The sequence below is a fragment of the Capsicum annuum genome, chromosome 8 (genome assembly GCF_002878395.1).
Source record: "Capsicum annuum cultivar UCD-10X-F1 chromosome 8, UCD10Xv1.1, whole genome shotgun sequence".
Taxonomy (NCBI): Eukaryota; Viridiplantae; Streptophyta; class Magnoliopsida; order Solanales; family Solanaceae; genus Capsicum; species Capsicum annuum.
The window spans coordinates 9,192,463-9,218,166 of record NC_061118.1 but is presented as its reverse complement, the minus strand read 5'-3'; the positions used below and the strand labels follow the sequence as shown (position 1 = coordinate 9,218,166).

The 25,704-nt window shown below is 36.0% G+C and overlaps 1 protein-coding gene across 3 annotated transcripts; it reads right to left on the bottom strand.

Annotated features, from left to right (window-relative positions):
- Positions 1 to 725: 725 nt before the first annotated feature.
- Positions 726 to 24,179, bottom strand: LOC107838963 (E3 ubiquitin-protein ligase At1g63170). 3 transcript variants are annotated; one of them, XM_016682267.2, is made up of 6 exons: positions 23,965 to 24,178; positions 22,332 to 23,106; positions 21,426 to 21,551; positions 21,068 to 21,347; positions 8,315 to 8,396; positions 7,771 to 8,179 (listed from the first exon to the last, which is right to left on the bottom strand). In XM_016682267.2, the coding sequence occupies exons 2-6, from the start codon at positions 22,973 to 22,975 to the stop codon at positions 8,136 to 8,138; spliced, it is 1,176 nt and encodes a 391-aa protein (XP_016537753.1). In that variant the 5' UTR covers positions 22,976 to 23,106; positions 23,965 to 24,178; the 3' UTR covers positions 7,771 to 8,135. The 3 variants fall into 3 exon arrangements, with proteins under 3 accessions (XP_047251279.1, XP_016537753.1, XP_016537752.1); XM_047395323.1 differs by lacking the exons at positions 7,771 to 8,179; positions 8,315 to 8,396 and adding an exon at positions 726 to 1,018 and having other exon boundaries at positions 23,965 to 24,156; XM_016682266.2 differs by lacking the exon at positions 7,771 to 8,179 and having other exon boundaries at positions 8,315 to 8,919; positions 23,965 to 24,179.
- Positions 24,180 to 25,704: the final 1,525 nt, after the last annotated feature.

The window sequence follows — 25,704 nt, the reverse complement described above, 5'->3', positions numbered from 1 at the left end:
AGGAGGAGTTTTTTGTTATTTCAATATAGATCAGTTAAAGGCATATTGGAATCTATTGAGGGTGGATTGGCAGTGAATGGCCAGTTCTGGTCCTTTTGTGATTATTTTTCTTGTAGTACTTGCCCCTTTTTGTTATATCCCTTTTGTACTAACACCTCTCTTTCTTATTTATTTTGGATCCGAAAACTCTTTTGAATGTTCTTCCTCAACAGATATGAATATCATGATGAACAACATGAACTTTAAAAATTGGAAATCACTCAATTTAACTCCATTTTTCACCAAAATTGAGATATGGACTCTTTTGATATAGAGAACAAATCCAATATTTTTGAACATTTTTTTTCAACCCAAAAATTTTAGAACAAAAGACATGCTTGCTTGTTCTTCAAGTGCTTCCACCCAACAATAGTGAAAGATTTAAATCTACTCAAAATAAGGTAAAATCTCATGTCTATACTCAATACACACTAAAGAACTCAAATCTAGAGTTAGAAGCTTCAAACAAGGCCCGATTCAACTATTTTTTTTAGATTTTCAAATTTGACACTTTTTAAAAAATTTCACATTTGTGAACTTAGAATTAAGAACCGTCATAACCCGAGGATACCCCCTAGCTGTGATAACGGTGCTTACGGTCATAAGTGACCACAAGCTAACCCATAAGATGGTACCTGTTGTGAGCACTGAATAAAATTGCACTAATATAATATATGCAGAATATAAGCTAAAAAACAACTGAAAATTGAAATACGGAAATACATAATACTATCTTGTCTGAGATAACTAATAAAAGCCAAAAGTAACTGACTGATTGTCTAACTATTTATCTGATAAGCCTCTAACTGACTGAGAAGTTGATGGGACAAGTCCCCAACTAACTTCGACTGATTGAGCATAATGAAATACGGAAGTACTGAAAGAGATATAATATGTCTTCGATGGATGAGGACTCACCGCTACGGTTGTTGAGTAATGCTGGCTATCTAACTGCGGTTAGGAAACTGAGCCTCCGAACCTATGATATAAGACATCATAGCATAAAGAAGAGCATGCCGTTAGTACTTTAAATGTACTGGTATATGGTATGAGGTCTGGCTGAAATGTATGGGGTACTATGCACATGAGATAAGGACTAACTGAACAACATGAAATAATTGAGCAAAAATGCATGAAAACTATAATATCTAAGAATTCAAGACCAAGCATATACATATTTCAGAAATAATCTGTAATATGAAAGACTAAAATCTGTATAACTAAATAACTGTAAATCTGTATGCTTTGGTCAAGAAAACCTGAACTGAATATACACTGAATATTGTACTGAGACTGTGGGAGGTATCATCTAACTGACGTGCCCCAATCTGAGCTAATCAGGGTCCAACCTGTAACCCCAATTAGAAGGGTGTCAGTACTATGACACGGGTACTAACACTGGCTGTGTGGATCCACTAAACTGGTGTCCAAAAAGACTAATGAGTCACCCTCAACTAGAAGGTTCTCTAATCAGATATGTGTCACCCTCAACTAGCAGATAAACACTTTGTCAACCTTCAACTGGCAGGTAAATATCTCTAACCTACATTGTCTACCTAGTTCTGTAACTCGGGGATTGCTACTAAGGGTCACACCCTCTACTGGCAGGTGATCCCCTATCCATAGGTTTGCTCGATGCTAAATCCTACTCCCAACTAAATAACACTGCAATTTAAACTGGACTGAGTTTAACTGGACAAGATTTCATGACTGATAATGCTCATTATGATCATAATAACTGAATAAATAGGAATAATCATGGTTTAAGTGAATCATACTTGAAAATCTGAAAATCATATAAATATGTAGGTATTGGGTGTTCATAATCCGCCAGCACTGAATGATCATAAAACATGACATTTAAACTTAGGACTGTAGTATTGAATCATGGTTCAACTCAAGACATGAGCATTTCATCAAACATGTGGAAAGCGTGAACTTGCACATGGGGATATTCCAAACATGAGTATTCAACAAATCATGAAATTTACTTGATAAGACATGGGAAACTAAAATTCATAGAATGAGGAAATCAAATGTTGCATGGGATCATACATGGGCTGAATTTAATTTAAATCACCATGAAAACATGAAATTCAATCTTTCTTGAACATATAAAATACCATAATGATAGAAAGTTCATTATTTAATTGAGAAAAAGGGGGTTTTGGGATCCATGAATGGAAGGGACCATGAATAAACACCCCACATACCTTAAACTTTTAGCTTGGAAGAAAAACACCAAACTTGATTCTTTCTTGAAGGTTCTTGATTTTGGAGAACTTGAATTCTTGATTTCTTAGGGATGAAGAAATTGCATTTGTGTTCTTGGGGAAAGGGAATGGTTTTCTTGAGAGGATAATTGGAGAAGAAGGGCAAATTTATGCCTAACTGATGCCCAAGTCATAATATGAATGATTGGGTTGAGGGGGAAAAGACCCAATTGCCTCTCAGTCTTTTAAATTCGAAACAGGACGTAACAAACTTACTGCGACGCGGTCTTATCACGGTAGTTTATTTCAGTCAGCGCGATGTGGTCTACATGATAACGAGAATAACATCGAGACACGAGCTTATCACGATAACCCTTTATTTTCATGGTCCAAACATGACCCAAACCCCGTCCAAAAAATCAAAAACTTCTCCGAAACATGCTCCTTACACCCCTGAACATAAATTAACTCAAAAACCAACATCTCGGGGTTGGGAAGACCAATTTAAAAATCCTCTAAGTTTAGAAGTCTTAAAAATGACTAATTCCCCAACACTTAGTGAAATTTTCAGGTCGTAAGCCCTTTATGCGGGCAACTAGAAACTAAACTGAGCTAAGAATAGTACAGGGTATTACAATATCTCCCCCTTCGAAACATTCATTCTAGAATGAGACTGGTTTGACTAAGAGTACTGAACTAAGGTAACTGAGTTTACATGTTGAACATACATGAATGGAAACATGATTACATTCATGAAAGCATGAAATGACATAAGATTGATTATATAGCAGGAACTGAGAATGGGAAAGAGTTAATCTAAGGAAAATTGTTACCTCAAGTTGCATCTGAGTTTACAGAGAAAAGATGAGGGTACTTGGTACGCATATCTGCTTTTGCTTCCCAAGTAGCTCTCTCAACAGATTGATTCCGCCATAGAACTTTAACCAAGGGAACTTCTTTGTTCCTTAGTCTATGAATATGACGATCAAGGATCTCAACTGGGACTTCATCGAAAGAAAGGCTATCTTGAACACCTATACTTTCTAAAGGAACAACAACAGCTGAATAACCATTACATTTCTTTAATAATGAAACATGAAACATCAGATGCACTGAAGCCAAATCTGCAGGCAACTCTAGCTCATAAGTTACCTTCCCAAAATGGTTCAAGATTCTATAAGGACCAACATATTGGGGAATGAGATTCCCCTTCTTACCAAATATCTTTACTCCCTTTATGGGCAAGATTTTCAAATAGACTAAGTCACCAAAATCAAACTCAAGATCCCTCTTCATCACATCTGCATAAGATTTCTGATGGCTTTGGGCTATCTTCAGCCTCTCCCTAATCAACTGAACTTTCTCCATCATATCAAACACTAAATCTGTCCCTATCAAAGCAGCCTCACCTGCTTCAAACCAACTAATAAGAGACCTATATCTCCTCCCATAGAGAGCCTTAAATGGATCCATCCGAATACTAGAGTGATAATTGTTATTGTAGGCAAACTCAATCAAAGGTAAATGGTCATCCCAACTACCTTTAAAATAAATAACACACGCTCTACATGTCTTCTAATGTCTGAGTGGTCCTCTCTACCTGACCATCTATCTAAGGATAAAAAGTTGTATTGAGATAAACTTGGGTACCAAGACCTTTCTAAAAAGCCTTCCAAAAGTGAGAGATAAACTGAGTACCTCTATCTGAAATGATAGACAAAGGAACTACATGCAACTTAACTAACTCTCTAATATAAAGCCTGGCATAATCCTCAACTGAATACGAAGTATGAATTGGCAAGAAATGAGATGATTTAGTTATTCTATCCCGGGACGTCACATGGTGATTAGGGCTACAAATAGCCCTAAGCTAACCCTTTGAGCCTATCACTTCTCATAATAACTCATTCAAGAAAAAATATACAAAACACTGGCACTGTCATATCAAATAAAAGAAAATACGAAGGTAATACTCGGTCCAAACGACCACAATACTGAAAATCTCAACACATCTACAGTCTGATAACTAGTCTGACAAAGCCTCTACTACTCCATGAACTCGACAGTCGTTGGGATAGGTCCCCAACTGACTTAAACTGAACTGAAAGTAATAACATAAACACTCGAATACCGAAATATCTGAAGATAAGTCCTTGAACCATGAGGACTCACCACTGTAGAAATGTAGACGAAGGTACTTGAGAATCACTGACTAGGATGGGACTGAGCACCTGAATGTACATTATAAGATAATGTAGCACATAGACGTATATGTGGATCAGCACTTGGGAATGTACTGAGTATATAGGGGTGTATGCATTTACATAAAAAAATATTAATACTCTTTAACCAAATCATGCATGCAAATAGAAATGACTCACATGGCTTGAATAAGTCTAAAATATGATCTCATAAATCATGTAGAATGAAGCATGTAACACAAATCTCGTGAGTTATTATACTTTGGCTTTAAAATCTGTGTTCTCCTCTTATTCTCATTGCTCATAGGATGAAGGAAGCTTTAAACAATACTTTCAACTCATGCATATATCTCATGGAGAGTACAACTTCTTTATTGCTCAAGAACTTATAACTCTTTTGAACTCAAATACTTGAAACTCGGAATCATATGACTTTGGTTTAAAAACTTATGATCAACTCTTATTAGTAGAGAAAACTACTTCCTTCTTTGGAAAATACTCAAAAGCAATTTGTTCGCTTTAGAAAATATCTCATCTCAAAGCTTTAGGGAAAATATTCTATCTCAATGGGAAATACTTTAGCTTAGGGAAGTTCTCTTAACCGACATAAACCATGCGAGCTATATGGAGTCCAACGTCTTGTCCTCCTAACGAAGAAACCTCACGTTGGGGAGAGGAGTCATACTCTTGCCAAGGACTATAACCTCAACTCAGTGATCACTTATCTCTGCCTCGGGCCCAATCATCTCGACCTCAAGCCCAAAATCTCAAACCTATGGTGGCACGTAGTTCTGGGGTAAGAAATTATGGTAACTTACCCAACTCGGTGCTAAATACTGCTCCCTTTAGTTTATCTCGCTCATCTCATGGAAATCAACTTTCAAAATAATCTTATGGTTCATAAGAACCCAACAATAAAATCTGTAGTCTTATGTGGTAGAGTGGATTTCAAAACTCTATGACCATTAGGTCAAAAAATTTCTCAATAATCTCAAAATACACAAATCATGGGTGTTTATAGCACAATAGTTCATAAAATTGCAAGTCTCAAGTAGGGCTTAATGATCCAAAATTCAATCTTAAGTTAAAACTCATCATAATGCATAATAGATAGCATATAGATTCATAATTCATGTAGAAATCTGAAAGTTACAGCAATTTGTCTCAAAATATCAATATACTCAAATACTTCAATTTCTAGAACATTGAAACCCTTAAATTCTCAAGGAGTAACAACATAAGGTATAAACCCAGCTTCAATTTCTTAAGAAAACATGCAAAATCATGTTATTTGACCTTCAATTCATGGAAAACATTAAGATCTTGCAATCAATAACAATGGGTGAAAAACCTTAATTCAATATCATGTAAAATCTCATAGATTGCAGAAAATTATAGTTTAAATAAGCCTTTGGGCACAAGGGTGAAAGAATTACCCTTGTTCAAAACCCCACATACCTTAGATTATGAAATTGGATGAACAAGCTTGCTTCAAAATCTTCTTCTTACTCTTGAGAGAGGGTTCTTGCAAACCTTGAACTTGGAGAACTTAAATCTCAACTCAATTTGTAGAATCTATGATGAGTTCTTGGATTTCTTAGAGAAGGGTTTTAGATTGATCTTGGGGGAGAAACCCTAGCTCTCTTGTGTTTTGGATGATGAATGAAGTAATTTGCTTCGTTTGAAATATATCTGGTTGATAAAAGAGTGGAAAGACCAAAGAGTCCCTTTTAAAAATGACTTAAAATATTGAACGGGGGCTGCAACGGTCGAAACGATGGCCCGTCGCTAGCCTGACGGTCTGTTCGATCGTCCATCGGAAGTCGGTCAGAAAAAAATACACTGCCTCGATGTGAAGGTCTCAGTGACGGTCCGTTGGATCGCCCGTCGCACGTTAGTCAGGATGAGGCAACACTACCTCAGCGGCGATGGTCTCAACGACGGTCCGTCGCAGTCTTGACAGTCCATCGTCCTGGCCATCACACTTGGGCCAGAAAAAGGAGTTACTTCCTTGGGTGCGACGGTCCGGGCAATGGTCCGTCAACCTGTCCGTCGCACCTGGGTTGTTTCGACAACTCTCGATAAAACGGCCATAACTTCCTACCCCGATGCCGAATTTAGACGAAATTGGTATCGTTGGAAAGCTATTTCAATTCTTTAGACTATAGGAAGTTATTTTCCACAAAATTCAACAAGATTAAAGCACTAATAACTTGGGAAGTCTCTTCTCAATCTTTTAGGGCTGAAATTACACTTTACTTGACACGCTCAAGGCTCAAACTACAAGGAAACTTTGCGAGGTCTTACATAACAAGTCAAAAGTTCCCTTTTGCTTGAAGACCACTAATAACCATTTTTACCCAAACATCATAATTTTCACTCGTCAAAATATATTTGGTGATTGACATACCGAACCATCTGTCAAACTCAAATAATAGACTGATGACGGATCATGTTGAACTGAAATAAAGAGAAGAAGAACGATAAATGTGTGTCACAGATCATTTCGCTCTAATATCATAATGAAAGCAATCATGGAAAAACCTTGTTGCACTCACAGAGTAGCCTCCTATTTATACTGAGGTTTCCATCGAATAAATCTATTCTAGGATACAAAATATATGAAAATATTACCTATCAAATTTACAAAAAATAAAGTTAAATCTTTTCTTATGCGCAATTTTGTCCAATATATACCACTTAATAAGCACTAATCGTGCAATTATATTTGTATCACCATATATCAATGAGTGTTCTTAGCGGAAAGAGGGGGATAATCTTAGCCAACTCAGTGCAGGTCTCTCGCACGTTTCGGAGATAAGATTATGGGGATTAAATGTGATAAGATGGGATCCCTTATAACTCATATGGCTGCCCTTGTTTGGGTACCTTGGACCTTTTGGAGCACTATTGCTCAGTATGGGCAACCGCTCTCCAAACCAAGTTCTTCGACGGTTAAAGGTTCTTCTATCATTGGTCAAAGCTGTCAGTGATTGAATCGAGATTTGAATGTAAAAATATATCTTTCCCTCCACACCAATTACGAGATTCTCTATTTTTCTTCTTTTTCGTTGTCATGACATTCTTAATGCTAGGTTTCTTAAAAGATTTTCATATCATGCCATTGGTTCAAAGTGCCTTCACCCCAAAAATACATTTATCATCACTACAACTTTCAAAGTTCTGAAAGTTGAGGATTTAATTTTGAAAAAGGGAAAAATTTGTAATTTGTGTTTGCAGCAATATTGAAGGTTAACTTGTGTTTGCAGCAATATTGAAGGTTCGATCAGATCCACCGGATTCCATGATAGGAGATATTGATTCAAGCACAAGCTCGGCTTCAACTTTGTCATTGTCACGATGAGTTGGTTTCATTTTCTAGAATTTGACAACTAATTGTAGTACAAGACTAATATCATCTCGTTTTGTTTCTTGTTTAAAGTGCTTACCCAGCTCCAGAAATAAATATAAAACATAATAATATTTTGTTTTCTTTCAGTGAGCAGAGGATTCGCCTGTGACGTAATGAAACCTGGTTATCAATGTCGGACTGCTGAACTTTATATCATTATTATTCCTATTGAATATCATAACAGTCCACAAGGATTGTTTCCAGCCATGACTTCTTTCCAGACATAAGAGCTCTTGGGTGGGATAGGCCAAATCTTTGAGAAGGGCTACTTCAATGATCTCTGTCTATTTTGACTTGCTTAAATTCTCGATTACCTATAATGGAAGATACAAACTAAAATCTGAAAAGTGAACACTTAATATAGTTTCTCTTTTGCTTTGAATGGATACAAATTCATCAATAAAACCTTGAAAAAAATTTAATACACAGTGCTAAAGATCTGCACATACTTGTAATTCCAAAGCTGATCGACTGACTATAGATCTGGATGAAACAAAGAAGAGTGCTGCGGGAACACCCAATATTGATATCCTACAATAACAAACACCTCAAAAGGAAATGGTCATCAAAAGGGGTACAAGAAAAAGTTGGATTTCTGGACTGAATGAACTCAACTATGAGAATATGAACTCAACTATGAGAATCCAGCAAACATCTTTGTACAGCACCCACTCTTGGTACAGATTTTTTTGAACAAAATGGAACCAAAACCTTTTATTTCAATTAGAAATGTACAAGCAGGATATCATTGCCGAAACAACAAGAGAAGTAACAATCAAGCTGTGAAATTTTCTCCTTTGTTCAGCAAATGCACCAAGGCAACTGCATTTGTAGCACCAGAAGTTTTGGATTCTTCAATGATCAAGACTTATTGCTCGGTTACCAATACAGAAGGTGGATTTTCATTCTCGACGCCAATTTCAAATTTACAGAGGGGGCAAGATGCATTTATCTTTAGCCATTTATCCACACACTGGATATGGAAGTAATGCAAGCAAGGCAATTCCCTCAGCTCATCATTGTCCTCATAATTTGAGAGGCAAATACAGCAGATCTACATTGTTTAAAAGCATTATAACTGTCTAAAATATGATCATTAAAATATTTTGCAACTCTTGCTAATAATTAAACGAAATAAAAAGGAAAAAGGCATAGCCACTACAGACTCCTTGTGAGGAACATATACTTGGGAGGTGCTGTTTCTCCTCGATCACCACATTATCTAGGTTATGGGCTAAAAATGTACCTATGCAAGGTTTTACAAAAAGAACTGCTCAAAGATGATCTGTTAATTACCATAGATAGGTATATAAACATTAATAGATTTATCAGAAACTTTAGCCCATTTTGGTATGGTCAAGATTTTCAAAGAAGACCATAGCAAAAATAATTTTTAGTGGACAATAAGCCAGCAAACATGATACTGGGAAGGATGATTAGGGCATTGAGATTGGTGTTTGGTGATAACGAAGAGTAGCAAAAGATGTATAAATAAGGTAAGTCATGTTATCCAATTTGCTGTAAAATATATGCCTGAAACCCTTTCCATGAATTAAGATAAGAAAAATGACCTCTTATGAGGTTTTGGTAGATGATTTTATCAGAGTAAATTCCTCGATCAATTGAAGTTCCTGCATGCAACATGAAACTTCACGGAATACAGGAAAATTGATAACTTCAGAGCCACGAAGCATCAGAGATGATCCAGAGGGGGGAAAAGGAAATAAATCATCTTTGCTTGACAAACTCTGATGAGTCAAGTGATGGAAATTTTTGGGTGTCAACAATTAAAAATAAAATCAGTTTTTCATGGGGAAGATTTAGAAGTGCAGGATGGTGAACGTCTCCTAATTCATTAACAAAGACATTTATTGGAGAAGGAGATGGGTGCAACAGTATAGATCCACCACAATCTTTTAAAACTTAGCAAGATGTTTGGAGTTGATTTTCATGGCCATGAAGAGGAAGCACTTGAACTTCTCATGCAATTCATGGATGTCAAGCGAGAAGAATGGAACCACAAGTGGAGATCAAAAGGTGCAGGTTCAAAGGCGCGCACAGGAATTGAAGAATTTTATAACTTTTGATGTCAAATTTCTTAGTAGTGGCAACAGAACAAAGGGGAAAGGGAAAAGTCAGCATGATCCGTGAAGCTCAAAATAGTGACATGGAATGTCAGCGATTAAATGACATGGGGGAAAAGGAGAATTGTGAAGAGTTTGATTCAAGAACGGAAGGCAGACATTAATTGTCTTCGGGAAACAAAGTTAGAAGCAGTGTTATCAAAGGCGCGCGCTTAAGCCCTAAACCCAGGCTCAAAAAGTGTTGAGCTCTTCACCTCACTCAATGTGCAATTCAGTGTCGTCATTAATTTTCTAAGGCATACTTTTCCTTGCCAATGAGTCTCTTCTGAAGAGTCGACACACTAAAAAAGCGAGAAGAACGGAACCACAAGTGGAGATCAAAAGGTCCAGGTTCAAAGGCGCACACAGGAATTGAAGAATTTTATGTCAAATTTAAAGTTGTGGCACCAGAACAAAGGGGAAAGGGAAAAGTCAGCATGATCCGTGATGCTCAAATTAGTGACATGGAATGTCAGAGATTAAATGACATGGGAAAAAGGAGAATTGTAAAGAATTTGATTCAAGAATGGAAGGCAGACATCATTTGTCTTGAGGAAATAAAGTTAGAAAAAGTGTTATCAAAGGCGCGCTTAAGCCCTAGAGCCAGGCTCAAAACATGTTGAGCTCTTCGCCTCACTTAATGTGTGCTTCAGTGTCATCACTAATTTTCTAAGGCACACTTTTTCTTGTCAATGAGCCTCTTTTGAAGAGGCGACACACTAAATAATTGATATTTCACTTTATCGTAATTTTTTTTTTGACGGAATACATATACAGGCCCCTGAACTATTTCACTTTTTCCGTATAGGCACCTCAATTAAGCCAAGGTACCTATTGAACCCTTTACTCCTTCACAATTGGTTTCAATTGAGCCCAATTTGCTAACGTGGCAAAAAATGTAAAATGCATGTAATACACACGCTGATGATGTGGCGAAGTAACGAATTAAATAACGACACGTGGCATTTTAATTTAAAATAATTATAAAAATAATTTTTTAATAAAATTAACTAATAAATCCCCCCCCCCAACCCCCTTCTCCACCCCCGCATCCCTTCGCTTCCAAACACCCCTACCCCCAGCCCCCTTCCCCCGTATCCCTTCTCTTCCAAACACGAACCCCTCCCCCGAGTCCCCTTCCCCACCCCTAGCAGCCTTTCTCTTCCAAACACCACCACCCCCTTCGTCGATTGAACAGCCCCCCCTCCCCCTTTGCGGATTGAACACAGAAAGTAAAAAAAAAAAAATTGTATCTTATATTTTTTCTTTTTAATTTCTTCAATGTGTTTTTTAAAAAAGTCATTAATGGAGAAGAAGATACGGAGAAGCCATTAATTATGGTTTCTCACTCAATTTATATATAATTGATTTTTAAAGAAATCATTAATGGAGAATAAGATATGGAGAAGAAGATGATGGCTATTTTTTTTTTTTTTTTTTAATTTCTTTATAATGTGTTTTTTTTATTGGTTGATGGTTTTTTATGTTTAATTATGTTGATTAATTGTGGTTTCTCACTCAATTTATAAGTGAATGGTTTTTAAAGAAGCCATTGATGGAGAGAAGATATGGAGAAGAAGATAATGGTTATTTTTTCTTTTTAAAAAAAAAATTCTTTTAATGTATTTTTTTTATTGGTTGAAATTTGTATGTTTAATTATTTTAAATTAATTATGGTTTCTCACTCTCCCTTGAGAGAGTGCATTACAAATGCCACGCCATGTCAGCGCCACGTCAGCGATTGGGCTCAATTGACATATTTTGTGAAGGAGTAAAGGATTCAATAGGTACATGGCTTAGTTGAGGTGTCTATGCGGGAAAAGTCGAATAGTTAAGGGGTCTGTATATGTATTTAGCCTTTTTTTTTCAATTTCTTTGTTCATATATTTGTCATTCATTCTTATAATCATTAACATTTATATTTGTATTTTTTCCTCCCTTTGCTCTTTTTTCCATTAAAGCTCACGCTTTATTCGCATTTTGCGCTTAAAGCCCCAACGCACCTTAGATTCTTTTGCGCTTTTTGCTTTTGATAACACTGGTTAGAAGGGAATGTGCAGGAAATAGTCAATCAAATCTAGGGTGAAAGATGGATTAGAAGTGCAAACTTGGAAGCAAGTGGAACTAGAGGTTGGATCCTAATGCTATGGGATTCCCGAGTATGGAAGGGGCAGATTATCCAGATTGGAGAGCACACCTTACCTTATAAGATGGAGGCTCAACTAAAAAGTTTCGACTGCCACATTACAGGAGTATATGCTCCCAACAGTGAATTGGAAAAGGAGAATGGTTTGGGAGGAATTAGGAGCAGTTAGAGGACTCATGGAGGGTCCTTGGGTATTTGTGGTGATTTCAATATATGCAGACACCCTTCTGAGAAATGGAACTGTACTAGGAGATCGTCAGCTATGGTGGAATTCTCAAATGACATGGAACTAATTGATTTTCATCTGGAAGGTGGCTCTTATGCATGGTTTAATGGGGATGCTCATGTGGTAGCTTCCAGAATAGATAGAATTTTGATATCTGCAGAATGGAATGATCTTTTTAACAACTTGAAGCAGTCTACTCTCCAAAAACTGACCTCAGATATGTTCCAGTTACTCTCATTTCTGGCCACAGGGAATATACCAAATCTTTTTTTAAATTCGAGAATTGGTGGTTAAATCTAAAGGTTTTGTTGATAGAATCAGGATTTGGTGGTCTTGTTTTACTTTTTATGGAAAACTAGATTACATTCTGGCTTGCAATCTTAAAGCTCTCAAGGGTAAGCAAAAAGATAGGAGCAGGAATGATCAGGGACTTGAGGCTCCAAAAATCTGAACTGCCAAGTCAACTGGCTGTTTTAGATGCCACACTAGAATGCTGAGCTTTGACACAGGAGGAATGATAAAGAGAGCTACTATCTTCATGGAATAAAGAATGTCTCAAGAATAAAGAAGTGGACTGGAGAGAGATTCAGGGCCTTATGGCTCAAAGAATGGGATAGGAACAAGAAATTTTTCCACCAAACTACCAATGCACATAAGAGATACAACCATTATGATCAGATAATGGTACAAGGGGAGAATATAGTGGAGCCTGAGTGCCTGACAGAATAAAGGGGAAGATCATTTTTTACAAAAATATATATGCAAAACTGAAGAATGGAGAACCAGTGGAAATCTTAGCAATCATCCTGTAATCTCTGAGAGTGATAATGAGGGCCTTGCAAGCTAAGTTTGAAGAACAGAAGTGTTTGAAGGTTTGAAGAAGTGTGCCACAGACAAAGCACCTGGTCGAGATGAGTACACAATGAGATTCTATTTGAAATGTTGGGACGTGCTGAAACAAGACATTATAGAGGCTTTTCATAACTTGCACTCCTATGTAATGTTTGAAAAAAGCTTCAATGCAACATTTGTTGGTTTGATTCCCAAGAAGACTGGGGTAAAGGAACTTACAGATTTCAGACCGTTCAGCCTGAGAGTAAGCTTTTATAAACTGATTTCTAAGTTTCTAACAGAGAGACTGAAAAGAGTGGTGGATGAATTGGTGAATTCTCAGCAGATGGCTTTCATCAGAGATAGGCAGATAATGACTATTGTTTTGATAGCTAATGAAGCTGTGGACTCTCACAAAACAAACCTGGTATCTGATCCCCTCACCTTAACTCCAGTTGGAATTCTCGATAGATTCTTAGTTCAATTTTGAACTTCTTCACACCTCCGCATCTCCCTCAAATAGTTTTGAACCAGGCACTTGATCAAATATTCCAACCTTGATTTCAAAGAGTTGTTATTAATTTAAATATGATTTTTTTTTCATCCACTGTTTAACCAACTTAATTTCCTCTGAAGGTCACCCGTTGACTTGAGCTACTAGCAGAACTTTGCTGCCTAAGGCCTCATTTGTTTGCACTTAATGGAAGGAAGTCTGAATCTGAATGGTTCAGACTTCAGACCATTAAGTATATTTGTTTTTTATTAAGATTTTAGCTCTTAATAGGTCTTAATCATTCATATCTAAAACCAAGTCTTAATAGGTCTGAAGAGATATTCTCGTGTTTAATAATATTCACCACTCTATTCATAATCAGCAGTCACCACCACTAACCAACTCTGCCACCGCTACAATTATCAACCACCACCACCAACCACCTCCACCATCACAACCACCATCCACAACAAATAACGTTACCAACTACTATTGTCAACCGCTACCGCACCTACTACCTCTATTATTCTATTATATTCACCGCTACCACCGGCATTGACAACACCACCATCATCAACCACTACCGGTCAATCCCTACTACCGACCAACTCATCTATCACAACTAGGACCACCACTAACTACCACTAATACATCACAACCTCCACACATTCTTCGGTCGCCACCACCATTTTCACTAGTAACGTTACCTCTACCACTACTTCAACGACTATCATCGCTACAATTTATCTCTACTAACAACCATCTCCACCATCCCAACAAACAACATCTCCAACTAGCACCAACACATCATCAACCATCATGCATTCATGTTTCAGCCAACACAATCAACACCTTAAATTATTAACATCAAGCAACGTCACATCACCACCACCAACCGCTACCATCATAACAGTCACTACAATTGTAACCATCACAACTATCACCACCAACATTATTTATCACCAACATCAATCATTGTCACCGCAACCACCATTATAAACCATCTCCATTATCACTAACAAACATAAATGTTTTTTCTCAATCAAATATTAATTTTGTTGTATTAAATTACATACTTTTATAATATATAATTAATTTTTCATTTGAATTGTATTTTTTATTTTATTATATATACAAATAAAATTTTTTTGCACATTCAGATGTTGAAAAACAAACCGTCTTAATCATTCAATTTTCAGATTTAAAGACATCATCTTAATCATTCAGATGTGCATTCAGATTCAGGCGTCCGAATCTTAAAAAAAAAACAAATGCACCCTAAGCCTTCAAAGAACTTTTTTCTTCATGTACAATTTTTTCTGAATCATCATATGATGATTTGTTTGTCAACTAAAGGAACCAAGTTTCTTTAAAAGAAATAATGTCGATCATTGGACCATAAAATGATCAGTCGGCCATGTCCTCACGCTAAAAATAAATATTATACCTAGTTATTTTTTCAATATTTTTGCCTTTTAATAGCTGTTTGATTTTTTTTTTAAATCTGCATATGTATTACAAGTTTTAGATTCCCTTTAAGTTATATCTTTCTTCACTAAAGTGTGTTTTCATGCCTTGCATAATCTATCGTTTTTCACCGTATCATGTAAGAGTTATGTTAATTTTCCACAAATAACCATAACTTTCACTAACTCCTTTTATTTTTTTAATAAGTAGCCCAACTGTGAATGGATGGTAAAGAAAAAAATAACGGAAAACTTATCCCACAAGCGGCATAATAAAGTTTTGCATGAATTATAATAAAGATAGCCTTTGATTTTTATGTGACATGGAAATTTTTCAAACGGGAGCTTTTAAAGTTTGGCTCTTGAAGCATCAATTCATCGACTTTGTTATCAACTGCAGAAAAATAATGACTTTTGATTTTTTTTTTCTCCTTTCTTGTTCAGGAGCGGGACATAAATTAACATCAGTAGTAGATTTATTCTCCATGCCAAAGAATTGACTTTCACTACTAACCTTAGCTCACTAAGCGGAGATTGTGCATCAACGTTAACGAATCAAGCAAAAGAGATTTCGACAAATTTGGACTATTTAACCCCATAGCTTCTCCATATCAAACAAATAATGGCTCCAAATATCGTTTCTATCAGCCATCGTAACTAAATGATTCTTTTCGCTTGACTTTGGACTCCATGTGTCTGCCCGTGGCTTTTACTCAAAATCTTCCCACGTTAATAGAAGAATCCTTGTTTTGTAGACAAACAGTTGTGCACCATTAAACTTGAATTATCGAGCCTTATTTTGTCAAATTTCTTCAGATATTTGTGAGTTTAATTTGGACAATAAGGAAGACCCCATTGAATCAGGAAAATTAGTGTCTTACAATTATTGTAGAATATTGAAAATATCACGGAGTAAAATTGTGCAAGAGAATTTTAACAAAAATTATGGAATAAATGTAGGCAAGGCACTTTCTGAATACTATATTTATATTAGAAATTTTCCCACACGATGCAAATGATTAACTAGAAATTCTACTCAACTTAGCAACAAGAATTTTTTTATATAAGAACAGCAATCTATATGGATAAACAAGAATTGGTAGCTAGAATGATTTGTATCACGTTCTGAACGGCTGCCATTTATGGACAAGGCCTTGTTATAATTTTTGTAGACAGCAACCAATGGTTAGACAAAAGAATAAAAGGGATAGTTTGTTACTTATGATTAGAAAGACAGTTTTTAAGGAAAAGACATCAAATTTGGTTTCCTCTTATAAAAAAATTACTCCCTCTGTCCCATTTTATGTCACCTTTTGACTGGGCATGGAGTTTATGAAATAAGTAACGACTTTGTGAAGTTCACAAAATTGCCCTTTCAAGAAAAGTAAAAAATAAGCAAGTACTATCTTTAAATTAGATGGGCCCAACAAGGGTAAAAGAGAAATTGTGCCTTTAAATAGTTACCAAATAGGTGACATTCTTTTAGAAACAGACCAAAAATGAAAGTTTGCCACATAAAATGGGATGGAGGGAGTAATATACTAATGTACTAATATTAAATAATACATACATACATATCTATATATATCTATATATATATACATAGATATATATATAGATAGATAGATATAGATATAGATAGATAGATATAGATATATAGATATCAACAACAATAACAACATACCCAGTATATTCCCACCAAGTGAGGCCTGGGGAGAGTAAGTGTACGCAGTCCATACCACTACCTCAAAAGTGAGATAAAGAGGTTGTTTCCGATAGACCCCCGGCTCAAAATAAAGCAATTTAAGATAAGATATGGAATAGTAACAGAGCAAGATACAATAGAAATTAATATATTCAACAGTACCAAAAGCAAGATACTCTAAGTACACACCAAAACATACAACAACCTAACTCAGACTAACCTTCTACCCTAATTCGCTTCCTCCACAACTTCCTATCCAAGGTCATGTCCTCGATAAGCTAGAGTTGCTCAATATCCTGTCTAATCACCTCCCTTCAATATTTCTTCGGTCTACCTCTACCTCGCCTAAACCCATCTCTAGCCAACCTCTCACACCTCCGTACGGGGGCATCCGTGCTCCTCCTCATCACATGACCAAACCATCTCAACCTCGCTTCCCTCATCTTGACTTCCACTGAAGCCACTTCCACCTTATCTCGAATAACCTCATTTCTAATCCTATCTTTTCTAGTACACCCACACATCCATCGAAGCATTCTCATCTCCGCCACCTTCATCTTCTAGATGTGGGTCTTCTTATCATGCCAACACTCCGCCCCATACAACAAAGTCGGTCTAAACACCACTCTATAGAACTTGCCTTCAAGTTTAGAAGGTACCTTTTTGTCACACAAGATACCGGAGGCGAGCTTCCATTTCAGCCACCCTACCCCGATCCGATGATCAACATCCTCGTCAATCTCTCCATTTTCCTGAATCATCGACCCTAAATACTTGAAACTATCTCTCTTACTAATTGAGTGTCAAGCTAAACAACCACATCGGACTCATGAGACACCTCGCTGAACTCACTCCAAACATTCCATTTTAGACCTACTCAACCGAAACCCTTTAAACTCATAATTTTGCCTCCACACCTCCAATTTAGCATCAACTCCACTACGTGTCTCATCTATCAAAACTATATCATCCACAAAAAGTAAACAATAAAGCACCTCATCCTGAATGTGCCGCATCAAAACATCCATCACCCAGGCAAAAAGAAACAGTCTAAGCTTCGATCCTTGATGTAACCCTATCAAGACGGGAAAGTGCTCTGAGTCCCCTTCCCCAGTCCTAACCCGAGTCTTGGCTCTGTCGTACATATCCTTAATCGCCCTACCATACACTATAGGTACACCTCTACCCTCCAAACACCTCCAAAGAACCTCCCTGGAAACTCTATCATAGGCTTTTTCTAGGTCGATAAACGCCATGTGCAAATCCTTCTTCCTTTTCCTATACTGCTCCACCAATCTCCTGACAAGATGGATGGCCTCTGTAGTCGAGCGCCCTGTCATAAATCCAAATTGATTTTCAAAAATAGTAACAATCCTCCACAACCTCAACTCTACCATCCTCTCCCAAACCTTCATAGTGTGACTCAACAACTTGATACCCCTATAATTATTGCAATCCTGAATGTCGCCCTTATTCTTATACAACAGGATCATCGTACTCTACCTCCAAGATTCAGGCATCCTTGTCGTCTTGAAAATTATGTTAAACAACCGAGTCAACCACTCCATGCCTGCCCCTTTTGTGCACTTCCAAAAATCCACCGGAATCTCATCTGGCCTCGTCGCTCTACCTCTACACATCCTACGAATAGCCCCCTTAACCCCCTTAACCCTAATGCTTCTACAATAGCCATAATCACGAAACCTCTCAGAATACTCCAAATCCCCCAACACAATGCTAGTATCCCTCCCTTCATTTAGGAGCTTATGAAATTAACACTATCATCTCTTCTTAATCTGATCCTCCTCCACCAAAACTTTGTCGTCCACATCCTTAATACACTTCACCTGATCCAGGTCCCGAGTCCTCCTCTCCCTAACCTTGGCGAGCCTGTACAACTTTTTATCCCCACCTTTACTATCTAATGTTGTGTATAAACTCTCGAAAGCAGCATCTTTAGCCCTCGTGACCACTAACTTCACCTCTCGCTTAGCACTCTTATACTCTTCCCTATTCTTCCATTTATCTTCTTCATCCTTACTCTTCGCCAACTTTGCATACACTCTCTTCTTGACCTCCACCTTCCCCCCCTCTCTCTATATATATATGTATGTATTTATGTATGTATGTATATTTATGTATGTATAAAAATTAAGAAGGGTATCATTGTAATTTAACTTTGAAGTTCTAGGGTTCCCACTTTTAATATAATATAAATTAATAGTAAATATATGCACATATAAATATATACCTACTGTGAGATAATTCAAACAAAAGATATAAAGAAAATATTAATATTGCAACCCAAGGGCGTGGCTAATTAATGAAGTGGTTGAGACCTATGAGGTCTCCGGTTCAATTTCCAACAAAGGAAAAGGTACTATGTAGTTTCCCATCTATCCAACCCTTGGTAGGGAAAGTCACCTAAGGTATTCCAAGAAATTAGTTGAGGTGCGCACAAACTGACCCCGATACCTAGGTTGTAAAAATAAAAGGAAATTTAAATACTAAACTTTAACCTATCTTATCACTATAACGATATACTCCCTCCGTTTAAAAAAGAATGACCTGCTTTCCTTTTTAGTCCGTTTCAAAAAGAATGACCTATTTCCTTTTTTGGCAACACTTTAATTTCAATTTTCCACATGGCATGTTTAGAACCACAAGATTAAAGGGCATTTTGGTACATTTGACATAACTTTAATTTAAGGCCACAAGATTCAAAAATCTTCTTTATTTTCTTAAACTTTCTGTCAAGTCAAAGCAGGTCATTCTTTTTTAAACGGAGGGAGTAATAGGTTTTTTTGACACCCTTGATAGCACATATAACCCTCCCTAGATCCCACTCGTGGAATCACATTGGGTATGTTATTGTTGTTGTGATAGCACTGAGGAACTCCTCAGCAGCACTTATGGGGAAAAATCACAAACGTTGTTCAGCTAGGGACAATGGGATGGCAAGGAATGATCAACATGCATGTAAGTATGCTTCATCTAATTTAAGGCCAAATTCATAGACAACCCCTTAAAGTTGTCACCACTTTTGATTTAGACAACTCAAATGATTCTTGTACCTATTAGACACTCCGACCTCAATTAATGTATGCCTGTTAAATACAATAGGCTGATATGGCAAGAAAGTATAATTCACCTCTCACAAGCGCGTGATTTGATACCAAATTAATATTTTCTTTTTTTCTTAAAAAATCAAATAATATGATCATGCATAAGTTGTTGGTAAAGACTACACATAAATTATATTCTATTTTTCTTCTACTCGATCGACACCATATGGTCCATTGGAGCAATTTGGTATTGTAGTTGATTACATCGTTGATCATGTCCATACAGAAGAGTAGAAATTGTGTCTCTAAACATGTCAACAATTGCATTCACCATGGAACTAACATCAAACCTAGGGATAACCCCAAAATCATTCACCATTTGTCGAGTGCACTGGGTTTGGCTGGGAATTTCGAGAACTGAATTGACCCGGTTCTATAAAGAGACAATAATGCCGGTTGAGAATAGAGAGAGGGACAAAATAGGAACCTGAAACGTGTTGGGAGAAATGATAAAATCACGATTGCCTTAGAGAGACCAACTATGGAAAAAAATCAGCTAAATTGTTAATGCGAATCAGAAGTTAGGTGCCAAAAATGTGGTGGAGATCGGCGGTATCGATGATGCATATGACAGAAGTTGAAGCGGTTGAAGAGAAATTGTAGAAGGTAATGGAGTGAGGAGCGGTGGGGGAAGGGAGAGGGGGGATGGAGGAAGATTTTGCTTTCTAAGCACAAGCCAATGTGAGGTCAATGGAGGAAGAAGACATGGGTCCTTTAGGCGGTGGCTTTGACTTTTGGTTTTTTTCTTTTTTTAACTCTTAAAAGCCTTATTAATTTTTTATATTCATTTTTTCCAAAATATTGCCGCTGAAGTCCACACATTACTGGTTAGTTATGCGGGTTTAATATACACATCTGATGGGTCTTGAAGTGTCTAATAGGTAGAAGGATCATTCGACGTGTCTAAATGAAAATTGGTGATTACTTTAAGGGGGCATCTATGTACTCAAAATTAACTTGCAACCAAAAAGGTCTTAGTTTATTCAGATAGAAAAACATTAAACCAAGTGACAGAAACTAGTTTCAAATGGACTTGCATTCTGTTATTCATGGCTACTGAAGAGGTTAAATGTAACAACCAACTTACCGCATCTTCCCCTGAAATGGCACGTTCTTTCTCTGTTCCTGCTGCTATATAACCACCTTGATCCCCTCGTGAAATTCCATCTCCAGCATTGTCACTTCCACTAAACTTATGTGTAGGAAGAGCGTTGATGGATTCTTCTGTTGCCCCTCTCATTCCATACATATCCTCACGAACACCAAGGATTGAAATGATACAAGGAAGGCAACAACATATCATTGCGCACAGGATGAAAGGCATAGCATACCCAATGCAACTAAAGATAAGAAAAACTATACATAATCTGCAAAGTATGAAAACAATGTCAGTATTGCTGGTAAGATTGTGGCAGGGAAAACTTATCAAAAGCAAATAACCGCACCTGTACAAATTGGGAGCCTCAGAAGCAGATGAGTGCCCTCCAAAGATCCAAATATTGCCAACAACAAACCAACCCGCAAAGAAACAATCCAAGGCCATTTTGACATAATCCAACAGTGAACCTAGCCTGGAAATAAAACTTTCTATTTTAGGATCAGTGCTATCCATAAAATTTTACGAGATAAGTGTGGAAGACCCAAACTATCTGACTAGAATCAAAATTTAGAGCATTCATGAGACACACAATGGCAAGGATAATGGTCCTCAGGAAAAACTAATCAACAAATGTATAAAATCAGTGTCAAACATAAACTCCAGCTTCATGAAATGTCATGCTTAGATTGGAAGACACTATAACTCCACATGCATGAAGAAAACTATAATACGCAATTTTTTAGTAGGTAAAAGAAACACAACTACTAGAAACCTTTGAATGAGATCTATATCTATTTCGGAAGTATAATATAAAGCAGGAATCAGTTCTACCTAAAGAATTCCAGCCAAAATCTCTCAATAACAAAGGTTTATGGACGAGAAAAATGATAGCATTTCCAAAATTACTTAATATAACTAGTTGCTTTTGGACCTCAGTTACACCACTTAATCACACGCCCAAGTAAACTCAGATGCAATCTTTGGAGAGATCATGGTGTCAGCAGTGAAGAAAGAGCAGCAAGAGCTTTGAACTAAAAATGTGCACAAAACTTGAGCATGGAAGAAACAGAAGAAGGGAAGATGATGGATTTGATGGGTAGAGAATGGTTGGCTTTCATGAGAAAGTAAGTAAAATTAAGTATAAAAAAATCCATGTTTATTTATTGTGCTAAACCAAGCTGATTGTTGATTGAAAAAAAAAAGTACGGACACCAAGAAAGCATCATGGGCATCAAAACGTGTATACAGGCACCTTGGATTGCTTTGCCTTGTCCAAATGTCTGTAGATCTGTTACGGGCATCCTCCTCATCTGAAGAGCGAGTTAAAGAGATAGTTATGTAAGAATTTGGTTCTGCCGTGGAATTGACCCGGGGTGAACCTTGACGCTGTTGAGATGACCTCTGATCAGCGACTTGATAACGGTGAAGATAACGCGAGTACAAGAGTGGAAGGCTTACTGTACAACCAGCTGTATAACCCACAACCCAGGCAAATAATGGGGTTCGAGGTTTTTCATGCCTAGACAAGGACAAAACAACAACAGCTGCAACAATTTGTCCTAAGGTGAATACTAGCTCAATAGAAATCCACAACAAAGTGTTAACAGGGCTCCAGCGACGACCAAAACCTTCACTTCTCCTTGTGATAGAAGGGCTTTGAGAATTTGATCCATTCGATATAGAAGGGGAATGTCGATTTGTTGGTCTGTCTTCACTGCTGAGTGTTTCCAAGTTACGAGGAGAATTGTTGACAGTTAAGCCTGATGATGAAGGATCACCTCTTTGTTCTATATTGATAGCATATTCATTCCTCTTGTGACTTTGTGCTTGTTCCATCAGCAAAGGAAATCTGTCTGTTGTGTTCTCTCGAGTTGGTTCCTCAGAGATTACATCCATTCAACCCAAAAAACCAAAAAGAGATTTAGCTTCTGGTTGAGCTACCACTGTTATGCTCAGATGCCACATTTTCCTGATGATTTCATATCGAGAATATGGTTTATAACCATCTCCAAGATAGAAAAGATTACCTGGACATAAAGATGGAAGAATCTTTAGTCACTTCACTTAGAAAAATTTAACCACACAGAACAAATATTTTGTGCAGTAAATTAAAAAATAGATGTATATGCATAAATACACCAAGTGAAGGCGTTAGGTGCTTATTCAGATGCATGTGAACCTTGATAATTTACAAGAATCTTCTACTTTATTAAATAACTCAGCTGACATGTTTCCACATAATATGCACTTTGAATACAGGCATATGTGACAGTCTTGAAATAAATCCTTAATGGTACTGCATTCATATATTTTAGTAGGGTATTGACCAACAAAAATTTAGATGAGCTTAAATTGAACAAGATGATGATTCATAAAGACGGACGACTCCAACTTGCTTGGGATTAAGACGTAGTTGGTGGTCGTTTTGTTGTAGTGTTGACCACCAAAAATTTAGACGAACAACCTTGCTAGCAATCCATCTCCCAAACCCCACTATATCCTACCTATCCCTAAGGGAAGTCTCCTTATGAACGAACAAGGTTGATTGTAATAAGAAAAATGACAAAACACCGAGTACCAAACTCCTCATAAAACGTAACAGGATAACAACAAAACAATCAACAAAGAACTACCCATAACAGATATCAGAAAATACAACAATCCTGTTAATGACCCACAAAAATGAAGAAAAATTAGAGGTAAACGCTCTAGAAATGAAGATAGGGCTCGAAACATATTCATTTGCATATGAATCCTAAACCTAACCGTTTAAGCAATTCAAAAATAGAAGTGGATGTTGAAATCCAGATAAACAAAGGAAACACACAAAAAAAAAATGATGAATTCAACCTTCAACTCCAAAACGAAAAATAAAAATGGATTACCAGAGATTTACGATCAACTTTGAAAAAAATATGATATTAATCTGTATTATGAATAATAAGGCACTTGATTTACTCTCCCCGTTGTATGGGCGAAATATTGTCAGCTCGATTTTACAACTTATGGTTACATAAATTATTTTCATTTTCCTCTCCGTTTTTTCTTATTACTCCATCATAGCTCCGTTTGGATGTTCCTTGCCATAGTTTTATAATGTATTATATAATATGTATGGTATACTATAATATAATATTTGGATAGAGTATATTATTTGTTGTGGTTTAATAATATTTATTAAAATAATTTTAGTTATTACAAGTCATGTCTTTTAAATATATTAGGTTATTAAATTCATAAAACTTCTAATAAAATTAAAATCTTATGGGGAGTAATCAGAATAGAGGCGTTGTTTAAGGGAAATATCCAGATTACCATGCTAATAGTGACCGAAAAACATGTTATTTAAGAATAATCTAGTATATAGTAATCTAAGATGACTATATTTTGTTATGTACATGATTGAAGGGAATATTTTGAAAATAGCAATTTTATGAAAATGAATAATTATTTATCTGATGTAATGGTAGATAAATTTAAAATACTTATTTTGTATTCACTTAAGGATATAAAAGTAGTAGATATAAGAAAAATCATTTTAGAAAAAATATTTGGTAAATATTATATGACTAGAATAAATTACATACCATACCTACCTAACTACTCTTACAAATACTTACCATGATAAATTACATATATCTAGAAATTTTGAAAAAAGATATGAGAAACATACAGTTAATAGAAAAATAGATGAAAGTAAAGTTAGACAAATACGTGGAAACTAAAGATATAAAATATATAGAATTTCTTAATGAAAATATGCAAGAACTACTAAGACTAAAACAAACAACTACAAAATATTATAATAAAATATTTAGTCAATTTTAAATGATAGATAATCTTAAAGTCTTAATCTTATATATACTTAGAGATATAGAAATTATAGATATTAAGAAAATAATATTAGAAAAAGTATTAGATTATGAAATTGAAACTATAAATTGGATAGCACAGTTATACCTGGATAATTACCCAGATGGATACTATTCAGATTAAGAGATGTTAGAATATATTAGAAAAACTAGAGAAAATCAAGATAATCTAAATAAAGAAATTAATTATAGAAACCTAATTAGAAAAATAATGGAGAATCTAAAAGAAAAATTAATATGGATAGAAGAAACCTTAGAAAATTTAGGAAAAAGTACATGTGATAGTTTATATAATTTAAAAAACTCGCTACGAGAAGAACAACACAAAATAATAAATAACAGCGAAAATCTAGAATTAGATATACATTACAGTACAATTAGAATAAATTATTATACAAAAATCTGTAACTCTGCAATTATTACAGGATAAAATGATAGACTATAAATATTTAAAATATTGGAGAAAAAATATGGATGAAATAATATCACAAAGAAAAATAAATCCATTATATATAATAGATTTATTTCACAAGTTATCTTCACAAGTTAGTTATCCGCACCCCCTAATAATGGTATCAAAGGAAAACGTAAAAATAAAAATCTAGAGTTAGAAGTAATATAGCATAAAAGATAAAATAGGATTAAAAAATATTATGTAATGACATAATTGGACAAAGAAATGAGAAAATCATGGGCACCAAATTAGTAGTTCTAAGAATGGAGGGATTTCATGGTTACCAAATCATGAAAATA

Coding starts and splice junctions, on each gene's coding strand:
- LOC107838963 (XM_016682266.2), bottom strand. CDS start 22,975: ATGGATGTAATCTCTGAGGAACCAACTCGAGAGAACACAACAGACAGA. Junction 21,552..22,331: donor ACAAGGCAAAGCAATCCAAG/GTGCCTGTATAC, acceptor TTTTATTTCCAG/GCTAGGTTCACTGTTGGATT. Junction 8,920..21,067: donor CCATTTCAGGGGAAGATGCG/GTAAGTTGGTTG, acceptor TAAACAATGTAG/ATCTGCTGTATTTGCCTCTC.